At 38.4% G+C, this 22,062-nt stretch overlaps 1 protein-coding gene across 1 annotated transcript in view; it reads right to left on the bottom strand.

Moving 5' to 3' along the window:
• Window positions 1-3,717: 3,717 nt before the first annotated feature.
• Window positions 3,718-22,062, bottom strand: part of cadpsb (Ca2+-dependent activator protein for secretion b) — a 143,227-nt gene continuing 124,882 nt past the window's right edge. The window contains exons 21-31 of the mRNA XM_037678709.1: window positions 19,567-19,723; window positions 19,344-19,485; window positions 17,915-18,076; window positions 15,522-15,677; window positions 15,285-15,432; window positions 15,105-15,179; window positions 14,910-14,993; window positions 13,820-13,852; window positions 13,539-13,646; window positions 4,699-4,803; window positions 3,718-4,610 (exon numbers count right to left, since the gene is read on the bottom strand). Of these exons, the coding sequence (XP_037534637.1) occupies window positions 4,437-4,610; window positions 4,699-4,803; window positions 13,539-13,646; window positions 13,820-13,852; window positions 14,910-14,993; window positions 15,105-15,179; window positions 15,285-15,432; window positions 15,522-15,677; window positions 17,915-18,076; window positions 19,344-19,485; window positions 19,567-19,723 (1,344 nt within the window). The 3' untranslated portion in view covers window positions 3,718-4,436. The remainder of the gene's footprint in view (window positions 4,611-4,698; window positions 4,804-13,538; window positions 13,647-13,819; window positions 13,853-14,909; window positions 14,994-15,104; window positions 15,180-15,284; window positions 15,433-15,521; window positions 15,678-17,914; window positions 18,077-19,343; window positions 19,486-19,566; window positions 19,724-22,062) is intronic.

The raw sequence follows: 22,062 nt of genomic DNA, 5'->3' as shown, positions 1-22,062 counted from the left end.
TAAAAACATGTCTCATTACCTTAGCTGAGTTCGGTGCACGTGCTGCTTCTCTCTGCTGCCAAACGATACAGGACTCCGACAGACGCAACCAAATGAGGGCGAGGAGGGGGAAATAGGTGCAGAACATGGCAGTCTGTTTAAAGCTTATAAAAAGCGAAAATGATGTGCATAATAATGTAATAGTAGAACTATAAATTCTACATTAAATATTATGCCTGTTGTAATCCCCTTTTTAAAGATATTACTATGCAAGTTAAGGACAGTGTTGGTATAACCCACCCCCTTAAGACTTGGTATTGCCCTCTTTCACGGATGTGCCCGCCAAAAGAGTTCAATTTATGGTTTTAATTAAGTGCGTGTTAAAATATCTTGTTCTGTCTGGGGAGATGGAGTTAGATGTGTTCATTTCAGCCATGCAAAGTTTTCCTTTGTCACCCATAGACATACGTGACAAGCCATGCCCCATTAGTGTCAGTACCCTTGCATCGAATGACAATAAACTTAAACAGTCTTCAGGGCAAATGTTGATATTGTTGAAGATCATTCCTTTTCTGCTCAATACTATAGAAAAAATGAATATGTTCAGTTTGTTTTGGACTTAGTTGAGATAGTTCAGATACTTTTTGCCCCTGTTTTGTCTGTACAGTGTGTTAAAACTGAAAAGTATGATTGAACAGCATTTGAAAAAGTTTAAGCAACTTTTTCATGAGAATAATGTAATAAGCAACATTACATGCTGCATATCCCTGCTCAAATTCTTCATTTGGGGCCTTTAGTAAGGCACATGTGCATGCGGTTTGAATCTAAGCACTGTTTTTTTAAACAGTGGTCATCTAAACTGAACTTCAAAAATGTCTGTAAGTCACTTGTGAACCATAATGTGCTTTTTGAATGCTGTCAAAATGAAATGGGTACTCATCATCCAATTTTTGCACATGGAAAAGAATTGGGTCCTGTCTCTGAAGTAACAAATATGGAGTACATTTCCAAAAAGATGAGAGATTTTTGGGGGATTTATGGCATGCAACATGGAGTCAAAGTAAAGTGGCTTATTCTTAATGGGAACAAATATATAAGTGAAAGGTCTCTAATAATCACCAATGCAAATGGCACAGTTCCGGTTTTTGGACTTATAAAGAACATTTTTGTGATAAACAGTTCATTATACTGTTTTGAATACCAGCTTTATGAAACTATGGGTTGGAATAAAGATCTTTTAGCTTATGAAGTTACAGTGCCTAATCTTGCCCAGGCGACTGAATTTATAGATGCTTTAAAGCTAGTTGATCATACATCATATTATCCAGTCAGTTTCAATAGCAGTGTGTATGTTTTGACAAAATATAACCTTGATGATGTCATTGCACTTAAAAATTAAAATGAATAACCTTGAAACAGTGGAAGATGTATGTTCATAATATCATACATGTGATTTGTTATTGTATATGTATATTGTATATGTTGTAAAAAAGTAACGCTACCCTGCAGCTTTGTAAAGATCGGAAATAAATGTGTTGAGCAATTGTTACTGGGTGGTCTTGAAACAAGTTTTTACAGCTAAAAATTGTTTTTAAACATACAGTATGATCTCACACATGTCTCTGTGATACAATTTTGCTTAATATGCATGTAAAGTAACTATTTTTAGGATTTGGTAACTAAGTAAGAAATAAAAGATGTATATTCTCAAAACAAGAGTAATAATCTAACACTTTCTGCTCTTGTTTAGCATATAAGTCTCAAAACAAGATCAAAAAATCCTTTTTGGCTGGATATAAGAATGTAAGACTAGGTTAGATGGACTATATTTGCAGTGTAGAAACCCTGTGTTGTAGTACTTTTAAATACTGTACTATAACTTTCTCTAACAGTTAGACTGAGCTGGTGGACACTGGGTAAAGTGTTGCACTCAGCTCATTGTTGTTTCACATCAGACCTGATGGATGAACTGGCTTTTAGTCCAGTAAGGAACCTGGAGCTCTGATGTCGTCCCCTTTGTCAGGTTGACGGCAAATGTCAGAGATTAATACATTTATTCATGTTGTTTGTGTAAAAGTAAAGGCAGTGCAATCAAATAGGGCTAATAACAAAAATAATAATAAAGTAATTATCACCTAAATTGTCCCGTTTTAGCTGATTCAGTGCAGTCAGTATTTATAAAGGACTGTAGATAGGAGACTGCAACGAAGCCCAAGATTCAACTTGTCTGCTGGATTCCTTAGATAGAGAACTTTACTAATTGGCTTTTATGTATGTGAATGTTCCTGTAAAGTGCCCTGAGACAACTTTGTTGTGATTTGGCGCTATATAAATAAACAGAATTGAATTTAATTGAATTATTTGGACGGTTCAACAGGTTTGCTGTTTTCATTGCAGGAGTTACATTTTTATCATTTAAGCTGTCATCTACAACAGTGGTTCTCAAACTAGGGTTCCCGGACCCCCGGGGTTCTGCGAGCCGGTGCTTGGGGGTCTTTTTTTTACAAGCACATAGATGTTTAACAAGCTGTTAAAATGCACCAAAATGCAGGAAATCATGTCTATTTTATTAAAAAAATTCTGGAAGAGAACCCTCAGACTCCCGCACCAGTTAATTTACAGGTATAGTAATAATAAATAAATAAAATAAAGTGCTGTGTTGTCATCTTTGCATGTTCCCATATTTAACCCATCATACCTGGGGTACACCCAGGTGGAGCAGTGGGCAGAGAGCAATTCGGGATTGGGTGTCCTGCTCTGAGACACCACGAGATGTACAATGACCAGGGATCGAACCCAGGAGCTTCGGGTCATGAGTCAGCTGCCCTGCCCCTACATCATCTCGGCCCCTAATAATGATACAGTTCATTTTCTCAAAATTGTATTTTTGAAAGTTTAAATAAAAAAAAAATGTCTTGAATAAAAAATAGCCCGTGTTTAAAAGTATAAAAATGGTATTAACACTATTAAAAAACAAGTCTGAAATATTTGTTATACAGATGTTCCCATTGCATTAAAGAGACAAATTTCTCCCCTGTAAAGTGTCCCTGAACCCAAAACATTTGAGAACCCTTGGTCTACAGCATCACTGATATATATATATAAAATATATAAAACGTGGGTTTTTTATGTTTTGCAGAACCTCAGTGTTGTTGTTTAGGCAGATTCCTGAACATTTCAAAGATGCAAAAAGTCACACTCGATGGAGAATGGTGTTTATTGCTGCTCAATGAGGAGGGGGCTCCTGGATAAACGCTGCTTTTCTCTTTATTTATTTATTTATTTTTCTTCAGTTTGTTCCTAATCATCTCCGGTGCAGCAGGTAAACACCACAGAAGATGCACATGTACAATAATTTTATTTGGAGGCCACAGCTCTTGCATATAACAACTGTTGGCTTTCATAAGGCAAAAGCAAGAATGATGTCACCAGCTAATTCACACAGAAAACAGAAAGCTTTCTCTTTTTTGGGGGTGGGGGGGTGCGGTAGGAACCCACAGCATGCAGCGATGGCTCAGAATGCAATGTACAGCGTTTTATATTTATATATATTTATAGAATATATACAAAACAACAGTGAGACCCAAACAAATGCCAGACATCTCATTCTACACAGTTACAGAACAAGGACAGACCAACTTTTTTTTCTTCAATAAAAAAAATCTTTTTTTTTTTGCTCTTTTTCTCTGTAAAAGTGCAACTCAATTAAAATACAACCTGTTCTATACTTTTTTTTTTAATGTTGAAATAAAAATAGAATCTTCCAAGTTATCAAAATGGATCTATGAGCATATTGCGTCCTCGCGCGCTGGACTTTTGAATTATTATAATTAATCATTGAGATGAAATCACGTAGCTTCAACACACGACAGAAACGCAGGTGTAGACTTCCTGTCGACATCGGCGACGCTTATATTTAACAGCCATGAACAAATACAGAGGTTTATTTTTCTTTTTAGTTTAAAGCAGTTGGCATTCACTTAAAAACAGACAAGACAGAGTAGAGGGTCCACACACTCGCCATCACGACAATGTACCATTAATGAATGTAGAGTACGACAAAGAAGCGCCATATAGGTTTGCATTGGACAGGGACACACCGATTAATCTCACTCAACATTGCCAAACAAATGGTTCTCCATATTGCTTTATAACACATAGAAATGAATTTAGAAACGAGTGAAGATCAAAGGTAGGTGCTATCTTTATTATGACACAGCTAAACTGCCAAACATGGTTATTTTTTTGTAACTTCTTTTCATTATAATTTCTATTTTTATACTTAATAGTTCCTTCATAGGCATTTCGAGCTGATGAAGAGGTCCTAGAGTGGTTATCTGAGTTGGTACATGCATCAGTAACCAGGCTAAAGTCAAAAGTGTGAAAGAGGGAGAGGGTGAGAGGTGGAGGAGGGGGGTTTGATGGACAGACGGGCTGGAGTGTTGATACATGGGGCTCTAGTCCTCCTCATCTTCCTCGTCGCTATCCTTCATGGAGATGCCCTGCATGCCCCCCTCCCTGACTGAGGCAGTGGCCTCCTCCACGGTCAGCCTGGTGCGCACTGTCTCGTACATCTTGCTGTTCAGGGTGGAGTCCAGGACGCCCTGCAGGCGGAAGTCCCTGTACTTTTTCTGCAGGGTGACAGATAGACGTCAGCAAACTGGATGATTTATCAGCCGGCACGTAGTTTGCTTGTTTTTGGTTTGTTCCTTGTTTTACCTTCGTGATCCTGATGAGGATCTTGAGCTGGTAGACATGAAGCTGCTGATCCATGCGTTCAGTGAGCCAGGTCCCCAGCAGGTTCATGGTGGCAGTGTACCATTGCTGAAACACAAACGCAACACTCCAGCAAAACACACACTCACACATACACTGACATGGCACTGACCTCCAGGACGCACAAAAACACCTACAACCATAGATGATTAATGTCCAGCACCAAATATGTGGGTTTAAATATCCCTTCAATAAAGCTAAGTGTTAAAGGACTAAAGACTTGTGTGTGCAAGTTTTTTTTTTCGTTTTCAGACTATTCTCAGCCGAAGATTGACAGCCTGTTGGGTTTTTGTTTTTTTTTGCCCCCAAAACCTATGTTGTCACTTTCACCATTTTTACCATCTGTCTAAACAGGTCTCACTTGTAAAAAAAAAAAAAAAAAAGAGTCTTCAAGGCTCAATGTGACTTATCTGTATAAATAAAGGTTGAATTGAACTGAATTGGAAAAAAAAAAAAAAAAGAAGAGACTCCATCCTGCTTCTCAAGCACGGACAGAAAACAGCCCCGGCCCAAAGTGCCTCTGCTTATACTGAAGAATTATTACTTTTATTACAGAAGGAGACACAAAACAGCCACTATGAGAAACACAGGGGACGTAAAAAGTTCACAAACACAAGGATTACCTACGCGAGGAACAAAAAGACCAATAGAAGACATTAAACAACCATAAAAACAAACAAGACCGCCTATAAAGAGACACTAAAGATCGACGTGGGACAAACGTGGAAATGCAAAGTGACACAAGATGTGAAGTTTGCAAATGATGGGCGAAATTAGATGTAACAAACTTAATAAAAGCCACAAAATGTGAAAATGCCTAAAAAGAAATAAGTGAAAATCATTATTCAAAAAAAAAAAAAAAGAGACTCATAACAGCCAAGAAGTTTTCTCGGAACGACCACAAAGAGACGCAACATGAGCGATCGGGGAGACAAAACAACCAAACTGGAACGAACAAACAGCCGTAAAGAGCTGCAATGATGCACGGCAGAGACATAAAGTGACTGCAAACTGGATCTGCTGGGGTTTCTACTCGCAGTGTGTCTCCTTCAGTCTCTTTGTCTTGCCCTTGTTTCATAATGTGTCCACATTCACTTTATTCTTAGATGTCATGTAAGAATAAAGTCAAATTTAAAACTAATATTTTTTTTTTCTACGAAGGAACTCTAAGCTGTAGCGCAGTTTCCACGTGTCTACATCTGTAACTTGGATTCATATCAGTTATTTGGCCACAAAGTTAATTTTTATTCCATGTGTAGAGTTTAATCAAGATTTCTTAAAGTGGTCTGTGGAGAGGTTCTCAACAGTCAGTGTCTTACCTGCAGTAGAAACTGCTCAGCTCATTACCAGTTCACATCCTTCAGAGGAAGTGTGCCAACAGCCAGTCTCAAAGCAGATTTCAGTTCTAATCCCAAAAGTTTTATAGCGGTTATTCCAAAAAATATTTTTTTATAAACATTTACTATGAGTTTAACATCATGTTGTATTTAGATGGAATTTTATGGTTATGTTCCGAGTTAGTCTATGGTTCTTTACTAGAAATGGTTCACATGCAAAATGTAACAAAACTCATAATGCTTCAATGAAACATTATTATAGAGATTATTTTCACCGTTTTACTTTTCTGTCTTATAATTACTGGGGTCAGTTAAGTAAAACACGTTTCACATAAAGCATCACAGATCAGCTCAGTCTTCAGTGTGAAAGAGATTCGCAGACAAGGCACTGATTGGAGGGGCAGCACGGTGGAACAGGTGGTAGAGCTGCCCCCTCTCAGCGAGAAGGATAATCAAATCCTGGTCCGGGGGTCTTTCAGATGAAGTTTGCATGTTCTCTCTGTGCATGTGTGGGTTTTCTCCGGGTTCTCCGGTTTCCTCCCACAGACCAAAAACATGCATGTTAGGCTGAATGGTAACTGAATTGTCCCTAAGTGTGAGTGAGAGAGTGAATGGTTGTTTGTCTCTATGTGGCTCAGTGATGGATTGGAGACCTGTTCAGGGTGTCCCCTGTCTCTCACACAGTGACTGCTGGATATGAGCACCAGTGACCCCCACAATCCAAAAAGGAAGAAGCAGGTAAAGATAATGGATGGATGGTTGGATGAATAGATGGATGGATGGATGGATGGATGGATGGATGGATGGATGAATGGATGGTTGGATGGATGGATGGTTGGATGGTTGGATGAACAGATGGATGGATGGTTGGATGAAGAGGGATGGATGGTTGGATGGATGGATGGATGGATGGATGGACGGATGGACGGATGGATGGATGGATGATTGGCCATCTGAGATGTCCTCATTGTGGGCAACAGATTTGTCACGTATTGTACATATTTGTTCACCGTTCCTCTGGACAGATTCTTCTTTGTTGAAACATTTCGTCTTTTATTCAAAAGATTTCTTCTGTCTGAGGAGCTGCAACAAACTCAGTTTTATAAACAGTACCTGCTCAAAGTGGATCAACCAGTTTGCTGGGGACATCCAAAACTAGCTGTTCACATGTAAAAGGACGACATCAGCCTAACATATGATCGTTAGTGCCCTGATGGCTGCTTGTTATTCACAGAGAACTGAGTGATGCAATAACAGCATGGTAGACATTTCAAATACAAAATGTTTCAGCAGAGAAGAATCTGTCCAGAGGACCCGACTTGTTAGATGATGGCCCTGTTCTTTCTCACTTACAACTTTTATTTTGTTTTAAAACCTTGGATCTGTCTTATCTCCAGGATGCTCCGCTTGACATTTCTTTTGTTGTAAATTGATTTAAAACATAAAAAAGCTGTGTCTATGCCAAAACATAAATAACCACAGGCTTTTATCTAAAGAATTATCTAACATGAAAGTGACAGCAAGGGCAGCACGGTGGCGCAACTGGTAGAGCTGCTGCCTCTCAGCGAGCAGGTCCTTGGTTCAAACCCCGGTCCAGGGGCCTTTCTGGGTGGAGTTTGCATGTTCTCTCCGTGCATGCGTGGGTTTTCTCCGGGTACTCCGATTTCCTCCCACAGACCAAAAACATGCATGTTAGGCTGATTGGTAACTCTAAATTGTCCCTAGGTGTGAGTGAGAGAGTGAATGGTTGTTTGTCTCGTTTGTCTCTATGTGTCCCTGTGATGGACTTGCGACCTGTCCAGGGTGTCCCCCGCCCCTCGCACAGTGATTGCTGGACATGGCACCAGCGACCCCCGTGACCCAAAATGGAATAAGCGGGTAAAAGATAATGGATGGATGGATGGATGGATGGAAAGTGACAGCAACAAAAAGGTTTATGGACATTGTTTTCATGAACCATGCTAAATTTCTGAACTTTGTTGTTTTGTTCGAAGCAGGCCTGACTCAGACCAGCTGATAATCCAAAGTGACAATCATCTGAGTGAGTTCTACTGCAGGCCAGGTATTGATTACTCATAGGTAGATTTGAGTATTGTATGTGGATGCAAAGAAGAAGAAGACAACTTTGAGCCTAAAAGATAAATACATTTCTCAAAGTGAACTGTCCAAACCAATCCCATTTGTTTTATCAAACCAGAAAATCTCCAAGGCAAGAAGAACTTTAGTTAGTTTTGTCCCCAGAAATAGTCCAGTGCAGAAGTGATTAGATAATAAGAGCTTTAAGAGCCCGCTGGAGGGTTTTTGTTACCACTGCGGCAGACTGGCCATTGTCCTGCTTAACTGAACCAGTCTCATCAGATTGAGCAGACAAGAAACAAAATGTATTCCTCATCCTCGTTAGCATTTGAAGAGCCTGATTTAACAAGCCACTTTTCAGAGACTTGTATTTTTCTAAAAGGCTTTGCTTACTAGTTTATTTGTGTTAGCGGATAAATCTTAAATGTGAAAATGATCCAAGAGAAAATAAACTGTGCAATAAATGCTAAATAATCAGATAAAATAGTTGCAAAAAAAAGGAAAAACTGTTTGATTCAAAACAAACCACTTGTGCCAACACTCTGAAAGCTGAACGGAGGCCCTGCAGAGGAGTTTACCCAGATCTACCTAAAGGGCAAAAAGAAGTCATGAAGCACAAACAGATTTATCTGTTTTCACCTGTAATTTCCTTTCGAATGGAATGTCTGCATGGCCCATCTAGAACTAAAGGCAACTACTTAGCCTTCATTTATAATTTATTCAAGGGGGAACGCTGCAGCTAAAACTCCCCTCACTGCGGATTTGAAACAACTACGAGGGCGATGAAATTATAGTTTGGACACGAGTTCATTAGCAACAACAAAAAATAAATAAATAAATAGGATGAGAGTGAGCAAATGGTTAGCAGGCAGGGAGCGGGGTGCTATTTTCTTGTAGCTTTTCTGGCACTTTGCTTTGGGTCTGAGTTCCCCCAGTTTGAAGTTACAAGAGAACAGCACACGTCTCGAACAGAACAAGTCATACCTTGAAGAGGGGGGAAAAAAAATCAGTCAACTTTAAACTTGTGAGTAGGCAGGAATGCAGAGGCAAACGGGCTTGTGGAAACCAAATTACAAATGAGCAGAGCCAACTCGTCTGGTTTGTTTTGGGCAGAGGTTTGTTTAGCTCGGGTTATGCAGATGCCTGTCCACTTCACAGTCGAGTTGAGCGTGCAGTGCATGCAGACCTCGCAGGTGGGTGGGCGGCCAAGTTCGTGCTAAGGAAAAAAACTGCTCTATGTGCAAATGAGGCAGAGCTCTGAGGAGGGTCATGCTAGAAGATGTACACAGGAAGATTATTTGACGCTAAAAAACTCATGCCAACCAACAGAATGTGAGAAAACAAGGCAGCACTAGAGATAAGTGCCACTTTTCATAGGAGGCAGCAGGAATGGTGTTAATCAGAAAAGAGAAGATTAAAAAGGATCGAAATAAATTAGTGAAAGAAAGACAGATAATGTAGAGCGTTCGCATAGAGGAGCAGCTTTTGTGAACATGCAAATGAGTCAAGAGGCGTGCATCCAAATGAGAAGAGCAGAAACAGTGAAAACATGTTCAAACGACAAAAACATACATTTAAAATTGCCATAAGTGAAGCATTCACAGCTGGAAAAGTTTTTAATCCGACATGACAGCGCTCCGTTGGATTTCAATGCACATTGGGGCCACACATAGGACACAAGGGGTAAAACTCCACATTAAATCACTGACAGAACAGAAAGAGACAGGGGAGCCTGTGGGGGCGCCTCAAAGACGAAAGCAGACCCACTTCACAACAGCTTTATTCCTCGCGCCAGGACAGAAACTATATGTCGAGTTCATCTGGCACAAACTGCTTCTGCTACAGCCGACACAGAAATAGAGAACCGAAGGGGGCCTTTGGAGCGTTTGTCAGACAGAAAAAGTTCACGTCACTGCCTCACAGAAAGACGTGTCACCACACAAAGCTGTCACACACCTGTACAGACACAGGTCTGTGCCGAGACTTACTGGATGACATGAAGGCACACACGTCACAGCGTCGATCAAATCACACATGGAGGACACATTGCTGTCAATGTATCCTGTCAGGATTATGTTTGTTAAGACAGTGCTCTCTCTCCACTCTGTCACACACTGGTTCCCAGCTCGTTTGGATCATGATGGAGCGCCGGCGCTCTCGTCGGAGCTGCTGCAAGTCTTTCTTCTACTCCTTAACCAAGATTTATTTCCTGCTTACACGGCTTTAATTTGATCACAGAGTTCAGCAAGGGCCACATGCACAGAACTCCTCTGCCATTAAGCCACTTATGTTCATGGAAGTGTATGGTTAGTTAGAAAAAATAGAAGCAGCAGCTCGCTGTGGCACTTCTGGTGTAGCTCACTTCCTGCTGGATCATTATGTTATGAACCAGAGGTGTCAGTCTTTTTTCTGGCTGTCACCTCCAGTTGAAAAGGACTTTTTGTTTTTTTATAGTTTACATGTTAGTTTTTTTCTTCTTCTTCTTAGTTTTTAAACTTTGTTTCTTACAACTGAGAGGGCCATGGTAAGAAAAAAAAACATAAAAAATTACATTACAAGAAAAACGTCATAAAATTACGAGAATAAAGTCATAGTATTACGAGAATAAAGTTGTATGAAGAATAAAGTTGTACGAAAATAAAGTCATATGAGAATAAAGTTGTATGAGAATAAAGTTGAAACATTATGAGAAAAATGTCATAAAATTATGAGAAAAAAACATAGTATTACGAGAATAAAGTCAAAATATTATGAGAATAAAGTCGTACGAGAATGAAGTTGAAATATTACAAGAATAAAGTCAAAATATTACAAGAATAAAGTCATAGTATTACGAGATAGAAGTGGTATGAGAATAAAGTCATACGAGAATAAAGTCAATATATTACGAGAAAAACGTCATAAAATAAAGAGAATAAAGTCATGATATTACGAGAATAAATTCGTAATATTACAAGAATAAAGTCGTAATATTTTCAGAACTCTGGCATGAAAAAACAGTCTCACAACTGAGGTAAAATGATGAATGTTGAGCATCTTGTTAAGTTATACTTTGGTATTGGTTTTACAAATAAGGAAATACTTAATATGTTATTACATCAGCATCAGATTATAATCAGTATCAAGACTTTGAAAAGATAATGTAAACAACTATGTCTGTTTTGAAGAAAGAACCACACAGATTTGGAAGATATTGCTTGTTTTGTTGAAGACAAGCTTTCTGGCAGTGGTCGACATCTGCGTACCATTCAAAGAGGTTTTGTTGTTTCTCAGCAGACAATGAGGATGGCCATCAAGATTTTGGATCCAGTGGGAGTTGAAGTCCGGCAAGCACAGCATCTCAGATGTCGGCAGTACAGAAGCAGGGGGGCCCAACACACTGTGGCATATGGATTCTTATGATACACTGAAACCGTATGGGATTGTAATTAATGGCTGCATCGACAGATTTATTCTCATATTATTATGACTTTATTCTCATAAGACTTTATTCTCGTAATACAACAAGTTTATTTTCGTAATTTTATGACTTTTTCTCAGAATGTTTGTTTTTTTTCTTAGCATGGCCCTAATACTCCGTCGTAGTCTCTTACTAGGTTTGAGTGATTTATTAAAGAGTACTTCATTGTTGAGTTCTTGGCCCTGTAAAGCATTGTGGTCAGCTGTGGTTGTTTTTAAATATGCTTAAAAAAAACATTGACTTGACTATTTCCATCAAAAAAATAATGTCATCTGAAACTGATGGTTGTTTAAAGTTTTACAAAAATGGTATTTGCATGCACTACTATGAAAGGTTTGAGACTGTAGCGGTTTTACGATGGCAGCAATATATTTTTGTTTAGACACTTCCCAGATTAGCCATTAGCTTGTCCATCCAGTCAGAATTAAATTATTTGTATTTAAAGTGAAGCTGTTCAAAGAGCTAACTGCAACAGGTAAGATATTATTGTTAATACTTTTTCTACAGAATCTACCTTCAAACAGTCTGATATATGAACTCTTTTTGTTGGCTTGTTTTGTCTATTTTGTCAATTGTTGTTTATATTTTTTATTTGAATACTATAAGGATGCAAACATGTTCCTGTTTTGAGCTTTCTACATTCGCCTTATAATCTAGCTGTTTTTTGTTACTTTTTTTTGCCATCTTATTTGTAAAAAAAAAAAGAAAATAATAATAATCATCTGTATGCCTTTTTTGTGGCTGTCTATTGTTGTTGCTGTTGTCCATTGTTGTCATCATTCTTTGTTGAAATCAGGTCTCTCTTGTAATGAGTCCCAGAGTCTCAATGGGATTTACCTGTCTAAGCCAAGGTTGAATGAATAAGCAATTGATATAAACAAGTTATTAAGTAAGTTTAGATTGAACTAACAGATATAAACCTGAATCACTGTGAGTCTTTTATCAGAGTAAAACAGAAAATAAATGACATATTTTGCCTGGTAAATTACTTAAATTTTGTTACAACTTTATTCTAAAATACAACATTAACAATCATTAAGGATTCAAGCAGGAGTTGTAGTTCTTTACTAAAAATGTGCAAGTCTATAGGAGTTTTATTTTCTTTTGTTATATTTTGTTTATCTTTATGGATTTTTGCTTTTGTAAGAGTTTAATTTGAATTTGTTCCAATATGCCTGCAATATATTTGATTTGCACTCTTGGGCATTCTTGTATTGATTTATGAACAGTCTAGTCAGTAAACACTTCAGCTTATGAGGCTTCTCACAATGTAATTCAAAGAGAAATTCTATTGTTACTGTGTCTCGTCTCATTTTAAGTTTATCTTTACTTGAACCTTTCACATTTTTATCCGTGACGCCTCAGGGTTTGTCTCCACCTGCAGGTTGGGAACCAATGTTCCAACAAACCACAACAATGTAACATGTCAGTGTTTCTGTTTGACATCATCATGCTTACCAGCATTTTTATGTCACATAGAGGAACCAGGCAGGGGCTTCACCTCTACAGGGGGCTGGGTGACGTTTGTTATGTTGTAGAAAGAGTACACTGGTGTTACTGGTTAGGATTATGGAAGATCCCTATGGCTGGTTCTGTTTTTTTCTTAGAGAGCACTGCTTGAGATAATCCCTTTTTGGACAATGCTTTTATGGACTCTTTGTAAATATATGCATATTTTAGTACACAAAGGCCCAAAAGCACTGTGGCAATGCACATCATAATGCAGAAGGCAGCTGCGATTAGAGAGAAGAGAAACAGACAGAGAGATGTAGAGGATAAAAAGCCTCTTCTGCCAGGCTGAAGTACACTTCCTGGTCTAAAAATGGGACTCATCCCTCTCTGCCCTGTTGTTTTGCCACATTTTGGAAGGCCCCTCCCTTCTTGAGTAGAGGAGACGGCATCTTACTTACATCAAATAACCTTTCTATATACACCTCCTCATTGACCTTTTCTCGAAGCATGTCCTGAGAGTGGCGCATAAAGGTCACGTAGCCATCGGCTACGTCCATTCCAGGTTTCTGCGAGAAAAAAAAAAAACCAGAAAGACAACACCATCAAGAATCAGCAGAGGACTGACCACTGGAGCACTGAAGGTAAGTGTAGCCTTTCATAACAGACTTATGAGAACCGGGAGTACTTTAACTCTATATGCAAGGTCAAACAAAATAAATAGGGATGTTAATGTACTCACAGGTACATCCACATATTTGGAGGCAGCTTTCACCTGAAAAATAAAACAAAAACTATCAATCACCAGTTGAGGATGTTGGAGTTATCATCTGAACTATGTAAAGCTGTTGGTACAACATTAAAACAGGCAAAACCTCTTAATAATCTGCAACATTGCTTCAAAGGATTAAAAACGCATCAGCACTTCTTCTGAACATGGACTGTTAGTCAATAAAAATAACCTGTTTTCAAAAGCTTTAAGAAACAAACTGTCACTGTGTACAACTAGATATTTGGACAATGATGTGTTAAATGTGTACAGTAGACCCTCGCTACTTCGCGGTTCGTTTAAAGCGGACTCACTCTGTCACGGATTTTCTAAATAAGATTGGACATGACACACAATTGGCTGATTGATGGATGAGCTGCACGATCGGCAGGGAATTTTTATTTGAAATAAATTATTTTAAATTATTTAGCACTTGCTGCACCTTTGCGCAGCCCACAGCTGCAGGATAAGCTTCCTGCTGCAGCTGAAGTGGGCGTGGCCGAGGCCGCTTGCAGGTGGCTGAGAGCAGCGGAGGCAGAGAGCTGAAATCATGACATTATGTGCTCTTTTAGAGCATTTAGAGTTTAGAAACATTGTTTAGAAAATGGCAAGAATGTGGGAAGAGTTTAAAACACCTTTAAAATAAACTACTCCTTACTACATTGCGGTTTTTCACTTATCCTGGGGCTTCAGGATACGGATCCCCCACAATACACAAGGGACTAATGTATTATGTTATTTTGTTAAATTGGCCTTAATTATAAAGGAGATTTTAATATCATACATAATTGAACAAAAGTAAAATAAAATCACATTTCTTTGTGGTTTTATTTACTGCATATATAGATTTTTTTTCATAAAATTATTGTTTTCTCTAGATGCTGTTGTGAAAATTGCTTTGTGTTGCATAGTCACACAAAAATGACTTAAGAATTAAAAACAGACTAACAAAATTAGTCAGTAACCTTTTTTTGTTGTTTTTGTTGTTACAGGTTGTGTGTTACACCTGAAATATCTGAAAAACTTTGGTGCACAAGATGAATGGAAAAAAAAGTCAACTCACCGTAAATGAAAGGAAAGAGGAGAAGAGAGTTCCTTCATCATATCTGGAAATCTTAGCCAACACTCCCTCCAGGATGGCAACAAACTAAAACCAGAAGGAAAAAAAACACCAATAGTATATCTTTCACTCTGACATTGTTAAAATTGTTTACAAAATGTATAAAAATATATAAAAAAAAGAAAAATACAGTTGTACCTTTGCCACCAAAAGCTGAATCATGTCTCTCACACTCTCCTCAATCAGTTCGTCTATTTGGGAGTGGAACTGTTTCTATGTAAAATAAAGTCAAATTTTGAAAGTTGTTTGTAAAAAGCATAAAAACACAAAATGTTTATAAAATAAAATAATATCTCTTATGAGGGGGGATTGTTTTACCTCTTGGCCCATCTCCATGGCACAGAGTTTGGCTGACTGATCCTTTGCGTCCACCATCACGTTGAACATGGTGCATAATGATGGAGAAATACGGAAATCTGTGGATTTACTGCTTTTTGTCAGCTTGGACTCAAAGGCCATCCTGGTGCTGAAATGCCAGTGAAACGTTACACGCGTGTTAATGTTGAATAAGTAGTAGATTTAACACTTGGTCCAGACTCGTGCACAGCCACATACCGCTTGACGCAGTTCTCAATCATGTTGCTCGACATGAGCTTGATGCGACTCTCGAGGTGCTTCGCAAACTCCTCCTCCGGCCAGTGCAGGTCCCTGATAAAAGTCTGAAGGGCGTCCAGCTTCCAGAAGAGATCTTCTGACGTCCCAGAGCCGTTACTGCCATCGACGCAAACACACACAAGCACACACACAGGTCAGATGATAAAGGCCACGCTGCTGGTGTAAGGTTGGGAGGCGGAGGGGGTTGCAGTGGCAGGTGCAGAAAAGGATGATGCTTCTCTACACCCAAACACATTAAGATTTTACTCTTACCATACACTGACCACACAATCAAAATGTCTCTTTTCTGTGTTCAGATGCATCTGGACGGTCATTGTATGGAAGCAAAGGAGTGGGTAAGACTACTGTAACAATCAATAACCACACCTCAGAGCATGATTATTGACTGGGATGTGAAGTGGCCACATGCATGTAAAGTCACTGCAGATACTGCTCACACTTTGTAGAGACAGAGGGAAATGCAGATGTGAGGGAGGGCAGAACCAAAATAAGTTTGTATACAATTTTATTTTTTTAATGCATAAAAATAGACTTATCACAGGCCCTCTCTCTACATCCATGTCCCTCGAATGTTAGTGCCCCTGAAAAATTCATGAAATAAATCATGCAAAGTTTTTTTTTTCTTTTCTGGAGCATCCTGAGTAGAGCTGATTGGGAAACGTGAAACTTGTAAAGGTGATACAGAGATATGATAAAAACGGAGAGGTTTGAGCTCTTGTGCTTTACATTAGAGCCTCTCTTCTTTATCATCTCCAGTCAATGACACAATCCTCCATCCCAATCAGACTACCAGCAGGTGGTAAAGATCAGAGATGAACCTATGGTCGTGTTGCTAAAGTGCTACTGGTATGCCTCAATTTTGTTACAACCTGGCTGTATCTGTGCAGGTACATACAAGTAACATTTCCAGCAAAACTATCATAGCTGGAGCTCACAAAATTATTCTGTGTTACATCTCTTTGGTTTTCACTATAATGTTCAACTTATAACATGCAACATGTCTCTTTTTCAGGAAACAGCCTGAGATCTACCAGTTCCTGGCATGGCAAAATAGTTTTAGGACCATTAAATGTCACCTTGCTGGTAGGACAGGAGTCTAAACTGATATGTTATAGCTGAGCTCCCCTTCACAAACTAATTGGACTCTGGAACCCAAGTCCTGAAGAAGATCTATATACCATCTCTTGGGTGGAGTTGCCCAAGAGAAGAGGTGTTGGTATGGTGATGCTGACAATGCCCCAGCTGAGCACCTCAGTCTTGAGGTTTTCCATGATGAACAAGAAGATCACCTTTCTGTAGCTTATGTAGCTAACCTCCAGGTTAGAGGTGAGTTGCTGCTTCGTTCTAATTAGTTTAGGAATAACTGTGTCCTCCTGAACATGAATGACGGCAGCTTGGTGCAAGAAACAGTCTGATGAACTGGACTTAATCAACAGTAATGAGGGTCGTGCTTTGGTCCTTGCTCGCAAAGAAGGAGCTGAAAAGGTAATGCTTTTGATTAATGGTTCACTTTTAGTCCAGTCATAAGATTTGGATCATGTCTGAAAGAACAAATTTGGAGATACAAGCAGCTGAAATAAATGTCTATCCAGAGGATGGCTGGCCTTAACTGGGCAGAGACATTGGGTCAATCCTGAAACCCCCAGGAGATATTACAGTATCCATCTCTTCTGGCCAAGGAACACCTCAGGATCCCTCAGAAGAAGCTAGGTGTTGTCATGAATGAGGATCTCAGGGCTTCCCTCCTAGATCCTTCTTATGTCAGCTGCCTTCACAACCCAACCTTGATAAAAATGAACTAAGATGAACAGATGATACTAAAGTTTAAATTTTAAGTACTCTGTGTGAGTCTCCATTTTATGTTTGTACCCATCAGCCAGGTTGTAGCAGTCAAGGAAGTGAATGTCTGTGGAAGTCATCTCTGAAGGAACGTGGAGAATAAAAATATTGACGTTCAAATATTATGTTTTCTGGATTTGATATGAATCCCTGTCATTTGCATAAATTTTGAAGTTTTTTTTGGGGGGTGGGGGGGGTAGTTTCTCCACACCTCAGCTCAACAGCATGCATGTTGAGATAAATGAGAGTACTTCACCCTCTCATTTCAGAAAAAAGAACCCCATCTACTCTAACTCAGAGTGACCTTGGCATGAACATGAACATTAGTGTGAAGTATTAATATATGAGAGAAAACGTGCCTATGTTTAGATTTTCCAATGTTGATAACAATGTACATTTAGAGAAAAATGCCTTTGCATAGTTTAACCTAAAGGCATCTTCATACCAAGTTACTCTCTACTTTCATATCTAAAACAAACTAGGTGAATACACACTCAGAGTCATATATAGCAGCCATCCATGACGGGGTAGAAAAGCTAGGCATTTGTGGAAGGTTAACTGATAGTCCTGCTACGGGCACTGGCAGATTTGGTACTTTGGGAATTTGGAGGTTCACATTTGGTAGATTCACATTGGGCAGATTACTTGTTAAACTCCTGCAGAAAAGACAGACAAAAAGAAAAAAGAATCCATAACAGTGGTGTGAACTGCAGAAAGCCATGTAACACTCATCATAAACATAAAATCTGAAAATAAGGTAAGAAATAAACACAATAGTGCACATAAAACAAAGCAAACAGTAAAACAAAGCAAACCGTTGGACAGACAATGTACAAAATACCTACAGAGTTCAGAGAGTTGGATGCACGCATAAATTGTAGGGATGCACAATATTGAATTTTTGGCCGATATCCGATATGCCGATGTGTTAAAACGTATTTGGCCGATAACCAATACCAATATTGATATTCTTTTTCCTAGACCTGGACTACATAGCTTTTTCTGCTGTGGAATTAAAATACTACATTATTCTGCACGGCCTTTGTCAGTTTGGCCTGCTACCAATTGCAGATGCCAAAAAGGGGCTGAAAATTATGTAACACTTCAACTTGGATTATGTTTAATGTCAAATGTATTCACAACATTTACTCTCTCTAACACAATGACAACACTTGAACAGTGTAAATTTTCACAAATCTAAACTCGAACTGTTCAGAAGCGACAAGTGAAAAACACATAGTAGAACATTAATAGATATACTTGACAGTTTCTTAAATTAAAAATGAACTTAAAACAGAAGTGAGTTTTGATGGAATGACCGATGTCCGATATTTACAGTAACTTTATCGCTAATATCGGCCGATACCGATACCATGCCAATAATATTGTGCATCCCTAATAAATTGTATTAAAAGCAGTATAAAGGAGAGAGAAAATTATACTGAAATCTGTGAACAGACAAGGAACATAAAGATGATGAAAAATATTCTTGCAATGAAACAATACAATGTAACAGTAGGCACGATGAAGCCACAACTGAGAATTTACGTATGATCGCAACAAAATAAACTGAAGACATTTCGCTTTTTATAACGAGTCAAAGCGCACATTATGAAGTTCAGTTTACAGACAAAACAACAAAAATATTGCATGTTGCTCTGATCCCAATGTGTTGCAGAAAACTATTGAGACACATGCATTAATCAAAAACTATTCCCAGAAAACAAATAACCTATTTCTTTCACAGAAAAAATAGGTTATCAGCCCACTCTTGGCTCATTCTTTACCAGTGAACCTACGGGAAACATTATATCTGCTCTCCCAGATTATGCAGCCTCCACACAGTCATTCTGTCATCTGAAAATAAAAGACTTGCATCTGCAAGCATCCTTCAGCTCCGCTCTAAAGATGGAGGCTCCTTACTTTACAGGTTCCCAGGACTCCCTCTCAAAGCCCTTGTGAATTGACTGTGCGATGGAGGACTCCATCAGATCCACATATCTAACCACCAGAGGAGCATACAGATCCTGAAGGTGCTTGTGGAACTTTCCATTGCACAGATGATCTATGGGGAAACAGAAAAGCAACACATAGAAGTGTGTTTTTTAGTTGTAGATGAAAATTTTCAAACAAATATGAAGCTTACAGTCTGTCCGGAGGAAGTCGTTGAGCAGCTGAAAGAGAGGAAAGCTGTCCCAGCTCTCGGGGGACTGGATCTCCAGAGCGGCATCCATGTCGATGGCGTAGAGGGCCAGGAAGTTTTCTGCATGCTCCACCATGAGGTCTGTCCACCATGCAAACGCCTAGAGACACAGCAGGGAGGAAGCACAACAAACTGAGCGGGGTCTGCAGTCGGGAGATGAAAGGACCAAGACAAGTCGAAAAGACAGGACGAGTCTTTACGTGTATGTGTTTTGACATAATTGAATGTAAACTTTTTGGAAATTTACTTGAGCTTTTCTGCTAGAACTTGATGCCACTGTTTTGTCTCTTTTTCAAATATACAGCTAAAACCAGCAGCTGGTTAGCTTAGCATAAAGGCTGCTCAGTATCAACTCAGCTAACTCTCCTGAATGTCAAGGAGCCTAAAACTGTAAATTGATTCATACTTTGTGCTAAACCATTTAGGTCAACTAATAATTAATGTATAACTAAAGATGTTTGGGCTAAAGTTATACCATATTTAACTTATTAACAATCAACACAAAAATAATCTGTTAATTATTTCCACAAAATTTCAAATTTTTTCAGCTAAACTTAAGGGTTGTGTAAAATTAAATCAAACACATTTCAATGATGCTAATAAAATGACAGTAAGGGGGTTTACGACAAATAGCTTGTTACTGAAAACAACATACTTGCTTAATAATTGATATCGTATGTATGTTCTTACTATATATATATATATATCTTTTCAGGTGGAACTGTATGAAACTCCAAACAACTATTATTTGGCAGAAAAGAGACAATTGGAAATATTTACTAGCCATTATAAATGTAAAAACATGATTTTATAAAACTTTGCTGGTTCATATTATTGTTTTGAATGTGATATATATAGTTTGGCGTGTCTCTATTTCCCAGGGAGTATTTTGGGGTTAAAATACGGTTAAACATCTGGATTGTCCATGGAAATCTCTGTAATGTAAAAGTTAAAGTTTTTTAGATTTTGAAGTCTGGTCAGAGAATTAAAAGTTTGCATTTAGACATTTTAGCTACAGCTCAAGTTATTGCACCCACCGGCTCTTTATTCTACCTATTGAGCCAATGAGTCAGAAAAGTAAGGTTACAAAAATAAAGCAGGAAAACAAAAATGTTTTAGATTTCTGTCTAATGATTGTCATTTTTACATATATGTATTCAGCAGTCCCTTCACAATGTGTTGGAGCCAACTAGTCACTAGGATTAGTCTGTATAGTTCCATATTCATATGTCACATTTATTGAAATTGTGCTTGTTTTCACAAAAAACATCATATTAACTTAATACTGTTTTTGTTAAACTTAAAACTGAACAAAAAAATTGTTTTTTTTGTTTGTTTGTTTGTTTAACCTTCAGACAACAAATAAACATTTTTAATCTTCAAAATTCAAAATCTTAGTTTGATGTTTTGGAAGTTTAAACTGGATTTTCATGCCTCAATTGTGCATATTATAATTTTTCACTTATGTGGAAAAGACTGTTTATGTAAAACGTGGTATGAATGTAGCTGGAGATAATCTAGCTAAAAGAAGGATAGAGATAGACTCAGTGTTGAATTCCTGTATATTTTCACTGGGTAATTTTATAATAAATGGGTCAGTATTTGCCGTAGATTAACCCTGATAGTCTGTTTCTCGTTTTAACTTTAGCTCTGAAACCAGTTTCACGTTCTATGGAGGGTGTTATTGATTTTTATACAGTGTACATCTTCCTCACTGCAGGAGGAAGAATTGATGCATTTCTTAAAATGTTCAAATTCCCTCCAATATCCATTCAGTGTTTGTCTTTTCTAGTTCCTGGAGATATAAGAACACGAAGAAGTCACCTCACTCTATTGAAGTACTTGTGTTTTTATGTGCAACCTTGTATTTCTTATCAAATCCAAAGCTCCTTTTTAATAAATACCAAAAAGTCCAGCTCATTAGAACAAAAATGCACAGGAGGGCTGCATGTCTGCGCTCTATATTTATGGCAAATTCAATGCATCTAATGCAAAGGTACTTTTATTTTTCATGCAAACGTGGATCTCCCTGCATGCTTTTCTCCAAAGCGAAGGAATGAGGGAGGGGGTCCACCATTCACATCAGCAACAATTCCATAAAGCTCAGGAGATGTGAATGTGACTCATGCACATCCTTGAGAGGGACACCAAAGACTGCCGCACACAGCATCTCTTGACTTGAAGTACGTCCGTTCCAATTAGTTAAGTAAGTTTTTGAGATTCAGCAGATGATTTCCTGGCACCGTCAGGAATTTCTCACTCTTTAAAAGCACAAGCGCAGTAGTTGCTTTGCTGGCAGTCTTGGCTTATTTGCTTATCATTCAGGCTAACATGTTGCCAGATTCAATAAGGATAGCTTAATATTTTCCAATTACAGTGCATGCTTTCTTTAACCCCCTTCTTTCAGGTTATATTTCTACCTGAAACAACCCCCAGTAA

The sequence above is a fragment of the Nematolebias whitei genome, chromosome 7 (assembly GCF_014905685.2).
Source record: "Nematolebias whitei isolate Nwh7 chromosome 7, NemWhi1, whole genome shotgun sequence".
Classification (NCBI taxonomy): domain Eukaryota; kingdom Metazoa; phylum Chordata; class Actinopteri; order Cyprinodontiformes; family Rivulidae; genus Nematolebias; species Nematolebias whitei.
This window is presented reverse-complemented; position numbering and strand designations above follow the sequence as displayed.